Here is a 13,820-nt window from a genome sequence, read left to right as displayed (position 1 = left end):
AAAAAAAAACTCACCACCACCACGATTGAGTCTACAGCTGGAGAACCCACCGACGAAACCACCGGTGATGCATCGGTTCACACTCAGATTCATCGCTATCCTGCTCCCAGATAAGGCTCCGTCGTCGTTTAACGGTCCTCTCTCGTTGCTTCAGTCTTTTCTAATTTTCGCTTACCGTGATATATACTAATGGGCTTTATCTTTTTAGCCACCAGGCCCATTTAACTATTTATCCCTCTGCCCTCACTTTCTTTTTTTTTTCTTTCTACTTTTTCTTACAACAAGAAGTCATTAGTGATCCAAAATCACCTAACTTGGTGGTATAGTAGGAATTAGGAAGTAATAATAATACTCAACCGCAGTTCTTCGTACGTACCCAATAGAAGCATGTAGTTTCAAATCTTGTAGACCATATTTGTATATAGTGGATCGGATCAACTCCATACGCACCAACCAATAACGTGTTATCAGTACTCGAGAAAGCTTGCATCATAATTACATTTTAACCTTGATTATTATGTTTACAAGCTCATTAAATTACCAAACAAACAACTACTAGCAATTACAAAACGCGTATAGATCATTAAACTTTACGATTTGTAGTTAATAATCACGTCGCGCAATGAGTGGGCTAGCTAGTGAGTAGTAGTGTGAAGTTTTTAAAGCATAATAATAAACTCAATTGTCATCTTATATTTAGCTGATTTTACCAAACTTTCCAACAAAACCAATTTTATAAAATCAAAAAGACACTTTGGCCCACTTTAGGTTTATACTTTGTAGCCATATCCCCACTCATATCATAAGTATTAAAATCAAAAGTTGTGGTCGACACCAATTCGTGGGGACAATTTTTTTTTTAAGATAGATATGCATGAATTTGGGGAAGACTTATCCAATCTTTTTAATTTTATATAAATGGAGCGGTTTACATTACATTTACATGTTTGTTCCTTATTCAAACGTCGCTTCGATTCATAAAGTTTCAATAATTGTGATTCATTTGATCTTAAGATCAAACGATATTACTCTTTTTTTTGTCAAGCTAGCTACTATTAGAAACAACGTTATAATCTTGAACTCACATGTAGCATGTGATGTGATCATAATTATAGATACACCAATTTTATAATGTGCATATGATGCGTATAACTTAATTCAGAGTTTCCGTTTAGAACATGATCTTATATTGGAATACATTCATTCTTTGAATAATTGATCTGCTTATTAGAAACATGCTGATCGTCTCAAACATTTTTGGTCGCTTGGTGTTTTAGCATAGTAGATCATTTTTTGTTGTTGTTAAAGCATAGTAGATCAATTTTGAAGACGTTAATTCATATTTATATGTTCTAATGTTCATACATATTTCAATCTAGTCGATTTAACCATGCATATAACATATACTATTTAACTATACATGCATTGATGCACGAACCAGTTATTCGATTATCTTGTAACTTTTGTATTGTGAAATATGCATGGGAGCGGTAAGGGGAAATATAGCAAGGAACATAAAATAGTGGGCAATTTGGGGTTTTGCGTTTGGCAAAATTTATTAAAGCAATAAAACGTATGACGTTACAACAAATAGAAATATCATTCAGATAAATTATATATATGTTTCAAAGTTTGGGGGATATATTTATTTGTATACCCACTCTCTCGAGAAATACGTTGAAGACCATGGTAGGCGAATAATATAGTATTACGTACCTGACGAACTCGAATCTGTCTGAAGTGTTATACACGTACGGGATATATACACACTAGTTTAAATCTTACGTTACTAACATATAGAGTTTAATTAAACTCTGTTTTCTAATCTATACTTAGAGGAAACTCTAATCACAATAAACAATGCAGTCGATCAGTCATATGAATTTTGTAGTAGTTAAATGGTTTTTAAATCACTCTCTAATCTGATCTGATATATATGATTGAAATTATTGAACCAACCATTTTTCTCAATGGGCGTAACTACAAAAAATTACAAATACTAACAAACAATCAAGACTTTGTTTTAAAACAAAAGTACTTAATAATTAAAGGAGTTACGTCCCCTCATACTTCGAACACAAGCACACAAACGACAACAAAACAAGAATAAAGAAGCAGTTGTTTTGTGAGAAAGAAAAAAGAAGAAGAATGTCAGATACTTTAGGACAAAAAGATTGGGATAGACATGAAGAGACATGAGTGTAAATGAGGATATTCCCTTGTGCACATGTCAGAAAAATTATTAAATTAAGGTATTGCTCTCACACCTTCTCTCCATCATGCTCAATGATGCTAGGCAATTAACTCGTCGCATCGCATGTCGAGATTTATTAAGGAGAATGAGCGAAAAGTAAAATACTGTCTATAGTTAGAAGGTTAGAACCAGAGAAATCTTACGATTTTAGAAGATAAAAACAGTTTTATTTTCGCTAATAATTTTGTATTATCTATGGCCCTGAAGTCTAACCAATCCCTAAAGTAAATAGGATTACATAGATTTTTAGTGGGGTAGAAGTTGACAAAGAAAATTTTAAAGTTGACCTTTTTTAGTTAAAGGATTTAAAGTTTGACTTGTCTCGCATAAAATATCGAAATGCAATTATAAAAAGATGAATATCGACTTGTTGCCATCGAGACTTGGTAAATGGTAACAAATGTTGTGGTTTAGAAATTTCCCGAGTAATAAACTTTTGAAAAAAAAAATGCAAATGAAAACATTTATCATGTACAAAAAAACAATAAGTTAAGTGAAGTGGTGGTAACCCAATTGCCGGTTTATAAGAAGGTTGTTGTTGCTGGTATAAATCAATAACTATTAAATGCATACACCAGACTGAGATTTAATGTGTTTCGACTACGAAAATACTATAAGTACATCATCATGTAACATGCCACATTGAAAATCACGAGTATTATGTAAATTATTAATTACGTACCTTAAGCGAACACATCTCATCATTTATGAATTGGACCGCAAACATCTAAAGTGGTCTACTTTAACTCAGAACAAAAGGAAACCATCATCATAATAGTAGTCTAGTATTTCAATAATTCACTTTTTAAACACGTCTATATACATTTGATCTCTGAAATAAATGTGACATAATAAATGAAATTGATTTATGTGGACAGATTAACAGAACTCATATAATTACATCAATATTGTAAAACAGAAGAGTATGTTTTTTCTTCTGTATTTTTCTCTCAGCCCCAAAAATCAGACATACGTGAAAATTATACTTTCAATTGTTCTTTTTCTATTATTATGAATCTGCAGGGGTTTCTTGTGTGTGTACGTTAACTGTGTTTCTAAAAGGGAAAATGATCTTATTACAATACTTATGGGTGTGTGTATATAATTATTACACGCGCCGAGATAATTTTATATTTTTATATTACTAGTTGGACTTGAAGCTATGGTTATTGATTTGTACACTACATGGAGATCGGCGAGTGTTGACGTGAACTAATCATTGTTAATTTTTCACTTAGAGTACCTCCATCAAAGGTTGTATTGAAATTATCTTAAAACAGTTTTTATTCTTAATTTTGAATAAAAATGAAATTAAGAACTTTTTAAGAAACTTTAACATTTCATAGGTCTATTGAAGGTTGTTAAATTTGAGGTTCTTAAAAATATTTTTCTTTGTAATTATAAATTATTATGGTATTTTGTTAAAATTTATAAGACTTGTATACTTTTAAAAACTTAAAAATATTGCATTCAATAAAAGTTTAAACAAACATGACATAAAACATATTAAAAATAGATTACAAAATGATTAATTTTAATTTTGAAAAGTTATGTTCATCTGTACCAGTTTCAGGATTTCCATTTCCTAGAGACATAGCAAGTCCATCAAACTCTTTCAGCTTCTTCATCAGTCCATTGTCTGTGTTCCCTGTAGATTTAGTAGGAGTGTCGATGCTCAACTGCGTCCCCGGCTGCCATTTAAAACGACCCTTGTTAAACAACGAACAAAACCATTTCTCAAACCATTTCTAAATTTTAAACGAACTTCAAAGTTCAAAATGATTACATTTCATAAAGGGAACAAGATAAGGGAAGATATAAATCACAGTGTCTTGACGATGTCCAAAGACGTATGGATGTAGAAAAGTTACCTCCACCGATATGCCTTAAATTAATCAACACTTCAACACTTCCTCACATAGTCTCTCTGTGTAAATCATATAAAACTAAACAAGATAACAAACTTATCAAAAAACCAGATTCTTATTTTAAACCAAAACAATGTTTTACGACAGAGAGACTATGTTAACAAAAACCAATCACTTAACACCAAAGTAAAGATATCGCATTTATAGATCATAGATAATTTACTTGATTGGCAGTTGTGTCAACCACAAGCTTCTTCAGTTCTTTGTCTAGACCGAGCCACTGTTTCAATCAACAGATACAAGAAAATCAATGATCATGGGTAGAAGTGTAACCGATTAAGAGACCCAACAAACCCTCTAATCCAGCTAGTGTAACCGATTAAACTTTATTGACATTGAGAAAAAACCTTCATCCCAATTTCACACTCTATTTATCAGTTACTTCAATTCCTAATATCTTAGGCTCAATTCAATGGATCATGTGGCTGTAACTTGCAAAATAACCTATTTCATCTAACAATAACCCCATCCAAACACGATCCAACACAAACAAATCCATCAAAACTGAAATCAGGAAAAAAAAGTCGGACACACCTCCGCCGTTGAATTTGATAACCCTCTGTAACTTAACACAGTAGAAGCATCACCCTTGTTCACAGATTTCTCAAGCATAAACTTCAGGCCGTTTCCTTCTCAGACTTTTTCCTCCGCTTCAAAAAAGTTTGTCACTGCGGAAAAAGACGAGAAAGATGAAAATGAAATAGGGTAATTATTTTTTTCTTTTGTTAAAAAATATAGCCAACAATATACTGATACGTCGTTGGTTCCAAAGGATGCTAAAGTCACTTATCTAAACGCCGATGCTAAGTGTATTTGGCAGTTTTGATTTTTTTTTTCTTTTTTTTTGAGCTAAGATACTCATAAAATATCTTTAAGGATCTTCGATGGAGATAACCTAAAATAGTGTATTAACAATCAACTATACTATAGTCTATATATGTGTTTGATTAGAGTGATTAGACTCACCAAGCGGAATAAAAGTTTATGATACATGAAATGTTGAACTTTTGGATAACCAATCATTTAATTAGAAGAAATTTATAAAAAATCAAATAGTCTTAGTGTAGCTAGTTAGCATCCTACACGTACGTGGATGTAGGTCCTAAATTGATTTTTCAACTAGACGTATCTTTTCTTTTGGTTACTATATTTTGACTTGAAGTTGTCTGGTTAAAAAATAACAACGATCAATATTATCTCTACTTTTATTGGTGGATCTACATCTACTTAACAGCAAATCTAAATTAGCCCCAAAATTATGTCACTTGCAATTAAAAGTACGTCTAGAGAAAATTGATCAGAAAACTTTTTTTTTTTTTTGGTCAAAGATCAGAAAACTTAAAATATGCTCCGAGTAGCTATATGGTGTTGTTATTGTGTGCGACCATAAGTATCAACATTCTAATTTGTTTCCGGATCATGTATTTCACAGTTCCACAATGCATATAGTTCCATAAAAATATATCTAAAACAGAAGCTATAAATGTTTTAAAATTCTGTCACTACAAAATTAATTTGGCACTGCCTGTTTTCTGTTAAAGGAAACCATTACTACCACTCCTACTATAGTTTGGTTTTAAATGTCAAGCACATTAAAACAAACGATTCATGGCATGATCAAATTAAAAGGGTGACCGGACCAGTTAATGAAAAAATAATTGTCTGAAACATTAATTAATGTGTTATTGTTATTGATGGTTCTTAACATTTTAAAGCTCCAAAGGGAAAAAGACTGCGACACCTTATTTGTTCAGCCGGATTGTTGACTCGTTCTTACGCTTTTTGGCTAATTGAAGTGCTCTTTTAAATTTGCTAGATTAGCGGAAGCCACGTTTACTTAAGGAACAATAAAACAAAATGTGAAAAATTCGTGTATCAGGCCGTCTCATAGATTTATATAGTATTTATTATATTTGTACTGTTGAATTTGAGATTTAGACGGTCTTTATTCGGTCGTCGTCGAAGTAAAGAATGATGGAGCCGTTATATTTTCGACGCAAGATTGGTAAATATAGTGAGACTGATGGATTTTCACATAGCAACAAGTTTTTCGGGCGTGCATAAACGTGTATCTTTTTTTTCTATTTTAAAATTGATATTGTGAATTATCGAAGTATAAAATATGAATAAAAGTTTTAATATCTATGTTTGATTTGGAAAAATGATACCGAAATACATAATATCTGTTATCCGATGAATTCATTAATAATAAAATTGTGATAGTCTTTATATAATCCCTTTTCGAGACAAATACGAATTGGATAACAACAGATACGAATATCATTGTCCGAAGTCCGAACCCTACTTGGCTATACTACCAAGAAACGGGTAAGTAAGTTTGTGGAGAGGAATCGAGAGGGTGGGTAGTTTACTAGTTGGAGTTGAGACTACATCACTTCTAGAGTTTGCTAACGTGAGCGCCTTGAATTGAGTGGTATGATATGATCGTCAAGTTCTGATCAACCAAAGCATTTAACGACCATTCTTCCCTCCTCCAACGTGTCACGTTCTACACAACTACTCAAAAAGAAAAAAAAAACACAAATACTTCTGACTTTTGTCCATTTGTGTGGATCTATTTTAATATTAAAGCAACAAAACGTCTATTCATGTTCACTAAAATTAGTGCATTTGTTTTCTTCAAATTTTAAATAACCTTGGAGCTAATTTGTTTGAGCGTTGTTGACAAAAATAAAATAAAATTAAAAGATATAATAACGGCTTTTAGAATATAATACAAAGTAAGTGGAGACACATATTAACATAAAGCTCATGATTATTTTGAGCAAAATCAGGAGATTAGTATTCGGAAAATAAAATAGATTAAGCAGACACAAGAACCACGATACAATTTTTTCCCGGTCATTATATAATTAGTTGATTATTGTTTAAAATTAAGTTAATCGTTTTCTTAACAACCCACCTTAGTTCATTATTGGGTAGATTGGTTTGTCTATCAACTGATCAACCTATAGAGGAACAATGAAAACAACAGAGAAATGAATTGGTTTTTTCTTTTTTTACTAACTACAAAATAAATTTAAACTAAAATAGCTATCTAAATGTTAGTTTCTTTAAAAAAAAAAAATAAGGAAAAAAAATAGTTAATGCTCTTTGATAATAATTAGAATAACTAAAAAAAAAATGAGATGATAACATTTCTACATTTCCAAATTTCTACTAAATCGTAAAAAGAAATAATATTATAAAGTGATTTTTTAATATTAAATGTTAAATTTATCTTGTTTTGTAAATTTTTAACATTTCTACAATTTATGATAAAGTGGATTTTAATGTTTCTTTTTAAAAAGATTCAGTACCTTAATTGTAATTTTTTTAAAACACAGGGGCACATTCAAATAAATGCAAATGATAGCAACGTTATATTTACAATAGGAGTATATAATTAAATTTTGAAATTTTTTGAGAGATTAATATAATTCAGATTCGGACCCTTTTTTTGTCTGAACAGATTAAAGAAGAAAAAAAAAAGACAAAAAAAATTCAAATTTTTTGTTGTTGTTGGTCGAAGAGAAAGAGGAGAAGAACAGAGGAGATTTTTATTTTTATTCATTACTCTTTTTTATCTTCATTCTTCTTCTTCTTTCCCAAAAAAAAGTTGCATCCTTTTGGAGAAAACAAAACAAATCCTCAATTTTTTTTTCTTCTTCTCAGAAACAAACCAGGAAGGAGAAGCAAGCAAATCTCTTAGGGTTTTAAAAATTTTGTTTCTCAGGTAACCAAAATCTGTTTCTCTCCTCTAACAAAAAAAACTAACCTGAAAAGAGAGAGAGAGAAATAGAGAGTCTCTCTCTGTCTTTGTCTCTTCCATTGACCTCGTAAGTTTCGCTCTCTCTCTCTCTCTTTTGTTTTTTTTTTCCTTTCAATTCCTTTCTCTTCTTCGTTTCTGGGTTTGTGTAAAGATCAGGTTTTGTTGATTTCCCATTAAAGTCAGAGTTTTTGTTCATTTCGAAATTTTCAATTTTTTTCTTTCAAATCCATAAATGAGAATTGGAGAAAGGAGGAGGAGCCTCGAGATTGTGTTTACAAAAAAATGTTTAGAGATTCTTCGCTGAATTTTTGAATTTTTTTTTAGGTTTTTTTTGTTTGGTCCCAAGAAGCTCTGCTCTGGTTTGGAGGGAAGTATGCATGGTTAACGAGGCGTGTGATTTGAGATTGAGAAATTAGGGTTTATGGAAGCTTGGATTTCGTGAAAATGCTTGTCAATTAAGACACTCAACCACAAGAAGGAGATTTCTGGAAAGTTTTCAACTTTGGATTCAATTTTGTTGAGGTCTGTGATTGGAAAAAAAAAAAAAGCAAGGAATGATGTTATCGGCATCGCCGAACACACTAGCGAAAAGCTCGTTAGAGGAGATGCTTGAGTCTCTTCGTCAGAAAGATGAGTGTGATCGTCTTCCTAAAGATATGCCACCGGCGCTTCCTTCTCGTCCTAATTCAAGAGCGCGTCTTCCTTCTGCTCGTCGTTCGCTTCCTGCCAAGTTTAATGTTTCTAGTGTCGTCGAAGATCAGAACGGGAGTGTTGCTTCTGCGGCGGAAACTGAATCGGAAAGGAGAGAGGAAGGGGGGAAGAGGAAAGAGAAGGATTTGGGAGTTAAGAGGAATAGTTTTGGAAGCAAGAAGATGAGGACTGGTCTTAAGTCAGAGTCTCCTTATGTAGCAGAGAAGGAAGACGAGGTAGGTGTTAAGGTTAGTACTGTTCCTGTGGAGAACACGGAGGAGCATAAACCTGAGTGGAACAATAACGTTGAGTACTTCATTAAGAAGGTAACTCTTTTGTTTTCTGGTGAGGTTGAATTATCTTGTAGAGTGGTCATCTCAGGGGGTTGAGATCAGGAATGAATCTTTTAGTGGTGACTGAGCAGTGAGAGTTTGAACTTTGTGCAAGAAAAGTCTGATCTGGGAGTGTTTTTGTGGAAGGGATATATATGTTTGTACTTGGTAGATCATATGCTTGGAGGTTTTACAGTTGTGTTTAGTTTTCTACTAATGAAGAATTGAGATCTAGAGCTCGGCTTTTTATCTTCTTTGGTTATTTTGGGAACTTGTGGTTACTGTATTTGTATTGTATTGCAGAAACTTCGAGTTTGGTGTCGGGTTGCTAATGGGCAGTGGCAACTGGGGAGGATACAGTCTACTTCCGCTGATTCGTCACTTGTTATGTTGTCCACTGCAAATGTAAGTTTTGTTAAGCATGTTGTAGTCTCCATCTGTGATATTGAAGAGTTTCTGCGGTCTGACTGTCAGGTTTCTTTCTTTGATTTTGTGTTATCAAAGGTTGTGAAAGTGTCTACTGAAGAGCTTTTTCCTGCAAACCCTGATATTTTGGAAGGTGTTGAAGACCTTATACAGCTTAGTTATTTAAATGAACCATCAGTTCTTTATAACCTTCGTGTCAGATATTCACAAGATGTGATCTATGTGAGTTTACTGAAACTTTTTTGAACTCTTCTGATTAGTTTCTCACCTTTCTTTTGCCTTGGTCTTAACTAACTTTCATTCTTCTTATTTTCTATAGAGTAAAGCAGGGCCAGTACTGATTGCAGTGAACCCGTTCAAGAATGTCGAGATTTATGGAAATGATTTCATCTCAGCTTATCAGAAGAAGGCTGTGGATGCTCCTCATGTTTATGCTGTGGCCGATGCAGCTTATGATGAAATGATGAGAGGTGAGGGGACAAATTTATATTCACACTTTTTCGTATTTCCATGTTCCGGGAAATCCTAATCGGTCTTCAAATGAGTATCTGGCACTTACATTTTAACTTTTCTTACATGCAGAAGAGAAGAATCAGTCTATTATTATAAGGTACGAGTCGTTGCATTCTGAATTTTGTAGACGTCTGAATGCTTTTTTACTGTTGATCATTGCTGTGATTACTGGTATTAACATCAACTACAAATTTATCTTTATGGTTCTGTAGTGGAGAAAGTGGAGCTGGGAAAACTGAGACTGCAAAATTTGCAATGCAGTACTTGGCAGCTCTTGGTGGAGGTAGCTGTGGAGTAGAGTATGAAATCCTAAAGACAACCTGCATACTCGAAGCTTTTGGGAATGCCAAAACATCAAGAAATGCTAACTCTAGCCGATTCGTGAGTTGTTTGCACAAGTTTTTTTTGTCCGATTTTTTCCCTTCTCTGTTCTGTCAAGTTATTATAATTGTGTTAATTAATCTGCTTGACCACCATATCTGTGGATTTAGAAGTTAGTCTATTTTAATTTAACACTATATTTTAACTGGCACAGGGTAAACTCACTGAAATTCATTTTAGTGCATTGGGAAAGATATGTGGAGCCAAACTTGAAACTTGTGAGTAGGATTTGAGCATTTATATGATATGTTTGTCATATTTTTTAGATTTGGAACTCACTCGTTTCTATTGTCTTCTTCCCATGTTTTGCATAACTACTCTTACTGAATGCCCATAGTTCTGCTAGAGAAGGTAATTTTGTTTCCATTGACAAGCTTTTTCATCAGACTTTCACTACTTAGCCATTTGGTAACTAATTGGTAATCTCCTTTGGCCAGTCAAGAGTGGTTCAGCTGTTCAATGGCGAACGATCCTACCATATATTTTATGAGTTGTGTGCAGGTGCTTCGCCGATTCTAAAAGGTAACATTTCATACTGAAGTTTCCAAGATTCAATACTGCATTCTTGATTATTTGACAGGCATTGTAGTATCTATTGTGGCTAAACTACTATTATTATGGTTTTATTTGTAGAGAGACTGAAGCTTAAAACCGCAAGTGAGTATACCTACCTGAGCCAGAGTGATTGCTTGACCATTGAAGGTGTTGATGATGCTCAGAAATTTCACAAACTACTGGTACTTTGTTTTTTCATTTACAGTGCTTGGCGTTCCCATTGTCAGATTTTGTTTTTTTCTATATTCCTCACAACCGCATCTGTATTTCTGCAGGAAGCATTTGACATTGTTCAAATCCCTAAAGAGCATCAAGAGCGTGCATTTGCATTGCTTGCTGCAGTGTTGTGGCTAGGGAATGTATCGTTCCGAGTTACTGACAATGAAAATCATGTGGAGGTGGTAGCAGATGAAGGTAAAATCTACTGTCTTAATTCATTAAAAATGTAACTTGGTGATACTTGCTTATCATTTGGCTGTTATTTCTTACAGCTGTTACCAATGCTGCTATGTTAATGGGCTGCAAGTCAGAAGAGCTTATGGTGGTTTTGTGTACCCGTAAACTTCAAGCTGGTACGGATTGCATTGCCAAAAAACTGACGCTGCGGCAGGTAATGTTTCCATCGTTCTTGTTTTCATACACATCGATCATTAGGTGATGTTTGAGTTGCTGTACTGTTTTTACCTTCAGGCAACTGACATGAGGGATGGAATAGCAAAATTTATCTATGCAAACCTTTTCGGCTGGCTTGTTGAGCAAATAAACATTGCACTTGAAGTCGGTAAATCACGTACGGGAAGATCTATTAGCATCCTTGATATATATGGGTTTGAATCATTTAAGGTTAGTAGTACTCATACATGCCTTAGATTTTGTCAATCTCTCTATTATTTTTGAATCTTGCAATGATGATCTGTTTCTCTTTTGTTTCAGAATAATAGCTTCGAACAATTCTGTATAAACTATGCAAATGAGAGATTGCAACAACACTTCAACCGGCATTTATTTAAACTTGAACAAGAGGTTAATTTTCTTTTCCTCTAAATAGTTTATTGTGTACTTTCTGCGTTACTGCTCCATTAAGTATTGTTTTCTCTGTTCAGGAATATGAAGAAGATGGAATTGATTGGACTAAGGTCGAGTTTGTTGACAATCAAGAGTGCTTAGATCTAATTGAGAAGGTAATTAATGTGATTAGATCTAATTGAGAAGATTATTTTTGTCATGTTCTTTAAAGTAATCTTTTGAATATGTTTGCTTGTGTAGAAACCCATTGGTTTGTTGTCTCTACTAGACGAGGAATCAAATTTTCCAAAAGCAACTGATTTGACCTTTGCCAACAAGCTCAAGCAACACTTGAAGACCAACTCTTGCTTCAAAGGAGAGAGAGGTCGAGCCTTCAGAGTTAATCATTATGCTGGAGAGGTCAGTTGTTGCCCTTAAGTCCAAAAACTAGACGCTGTATGCTAAATAGGTTTATATGGATCTCTGTGTGTGTAGATTTTCTTGTATTTATGCTTTATGTTTTGAATGATGGTTTTGTTTACAGGTTCTCTATGATACAAATGGGTTTTTGGAGAAGAACAGGGATCCGTTGCCTGCTGATCTTATCAATCTTTTATCATCATGCGACTGCCAGTTGTTGAAATTGTTTTCTACCAAAATGCGTGACAAATCTCAGAAGCCACTCATGTTATCGGACTCCACGAACCAAACTGTTGGAACAAAGTTCAAGGTAAAAGATTTGCTGAATCCTGCAGATTTATTCAATTGTGATCTACCTCGACGCACTCTCATGTTTAATTATCTCGTACAGGGTCAACTTTTCAAGTTGATGAACACGTTAGAGAACACAAGTCCTCACTTCATTCGATGCATAAAGCCGAATTCGAAGCAGCGTCCCAGAGTTTATGAAGAGGATCTTGTCTTACAACAGCTTAGATGTTGTGGCGTGTTGGAAGTCGTTAGGATATCAAGATCTGGATATCCTACTCGTTTGACACATCAAGAGTTTGCAGGAAGATATGGGTTCTTATTGTCAGACAAAAATGTCTCTGAGGATCCTCTGAGCGTATCAATCGCTGTTCTTAAACAATATGACGTTCATCCTAAAATGTATCAAGTTGGTTATACAAAACTCTACCTTCGAACTGGGCAAGTAAGTGATTCGTCTTCACTCAGATATATAGAGGTTGTTTCCTGATCTTGTTGATACAAATTCTTACGTAGTCATCGTCAAATGTTTTTAGATTGGTATCTTTGAAGATAGGAGAAGAAAAGTTCTTCAAGGCATAGTAGGCTTACAAAAGCATTTCCGTGGTCACTTGTCTCGTGAATACTTCCAAAATATGAGGGCTGTAGCATTGGTACTTCAGTCATACGTACGAGGTGAAAATGCCCGAAGAATGTATGACGCTGAAGCAAAAATCCATGCGGATTCTGTTTCTGAAGCAAGCACAGATGAGTTGAATGCAGTCATACACTTGCAATCTGGTAAAGCCACACTATTTTCTTTGGTATACTAAAGTATTTGGTTCTCAAATTTGGATATTGTTTTTAAGGCTCATTATCATTTTTCTCTGTTGCAGCGGTTCGTGGATGGTTAGCTCGCAAACGTTTCAGTAGTATGCAAAGACAGAAAGAATTACTCAGTGTGACGACGAAATCAAAGAAGAAAGCGGGCAGGAGGAGTTCAGAAGACAAGGTACCTACTTGCTATCAACAGGAAGATTGTGCATTTCTGAATTATATTATATTACGCTATAACTTTCTCTCGTTTGCGGTTTAGGATATTCCTCTGGAGCAGTTCCAAGTCCAACCAACGACTATGTCTGATCTCCAAAAGAGAGTATTGAAATCTGAAGCAGCTTTAGCGCAGAAGGAAGAAGAAAACACAGCATTGAGAGAGCAGTTGAGGCAATTTGAGGAGAGATGGTCAGAGTATGAAGTAAAGATGAAGTCAATGGAGG

The 13,820-nt window shown here is 34.1% G+C and overlaps 3 protein-coding genes across 9 annotated transcripts in view; 1 reads left to right on the top strand and 2 right to left on the bottom strand.

Annotated features, from left to right (window-relative positions):
* LOC104725954 (cytochrome c-type biogenesis ccda-like chloroplastic protein) overlaps nt 1-164 on the bottom strand; it is a 3,543-nt gene extending 3,379 nt beyond the window's left edge. The window contains exon 1 of the mRNA XM_010444709.1: nt 15-164. Within this exon, the coding sequence (XP_010443011.1) occupies nt 15-93 (79 nt within the window). The 5' untranslated portion in view covers nt 94-164. The remainder of the gene's footprint in view (nt 1-14) is intronic.
* Nucleotides 3,700-5,071, bottom strand: LOC104725952 (G-box-binding factor 3-like). Of its 7 annotated transcripts, none has more exons than XR_757989.1 (4): nt 4,717-5,071; nt 4,346-4,402; nt 4,126-4,181; nt 3,700-3,945 (listed from the first exon to the last, which is right to left on the bottom strand). XR_757989.1 is itself a non-coding variant. In XM_010444705.1 (4 exons), exons 2-4 carry the CDS (start codon nt 4,792-4,794, stop codon nt 3,772-3,774), a joined length of 309 nt encoding a protein of 102 aa, XP_010443007.1. In that variant the 5' UTR covers nt 4,795-4,850; nt 4,939-5,071; the 3' UTR covers nt 3,727-3,771. The 7 variants fall into 7 exon arrangements, 1 of the variants encoding a protein (XP_010443007.1); XR_757986.1 differs by having other exon boundaries at nt 3,727-3,945; nt 4,041-4,200; nt 4,303-4,402; XR_757988.1 differs by having other exon boundaries at nt 3,727-3,945; nt 4,126-4,200; nt 4,303-4,402.
* LOC104725949 (myosin-2) overlaps nt 7,781-13,820 on the top strand; it is a gene marked incomplete in the record, with an annotated part of 7,569 nt that continues 1,529 nt past the window's right edge. The window contains 22 exon segments of the mRNA XM_010444701.2: nt 7,781-8,021; nt 8,279-8,970; nt 9,280-9,381; nt 9,481-9,624; nt 9,722-9,872; nt 9,985-10,012; nt 10,128-10,296; nt 10,451-10,514; nt 10,634-10,647; nt 10,734-10,818; nt 10,930-11,033; nt 11,127-11,265; nt 11,343-11,461; nt 11,542-11,694; nt 11,785-11,874; nt 11,955-12,032; nt 12,118-12,276; nt 12,401-12,586; nt 12,668-13,009; nt 13,101-13,344; nt 13,440-13,555; nt 13,640-13,820. Coding sequence (XP_010443003.1) covers nt 8,509-8,970; nt 9,280-9,381; nt 9,481-9,624; nt 9,722-9,872; nt 9,985-10,012; nt 10,128-10,296; nt 10,451-10,514; nt 10,634-10,647; nt 10,734-10,818; nt 10,930-11,033; nt 11,127-11,265; nt 11,343-11,461; nt 11,542-11,694; nt 11,785-11,874; nt 11,955-12,032; nt 12,118-12,276; nt 12,401-12,586; nt 12,668-13,009; nt 13,101-13,344; nt 13,440-13,555; nt 13,640-13,820 — 3,130 coding nt within the window.

This window comes from Camelina sativa, chromosome 11 (assembly GCF_000633955.1).
Source record: "Camelina sativa cultivar DH55 chromosome 11, Cs, whole genome shotgun sequence".
Classification (NCBI taxonomy): domain Eukaryota; kingdom Viridiplantae; phylum Streptophyta; class Magnoliopsida; order Brassicales; family Brassicaceae; genus Camelina; species Camelina sativa.
The sequence above is the reverse complement of the archived record's forward strand: the minus strand, read 5'-3'. Positions and strand labels throughout refer to the sequence as shown.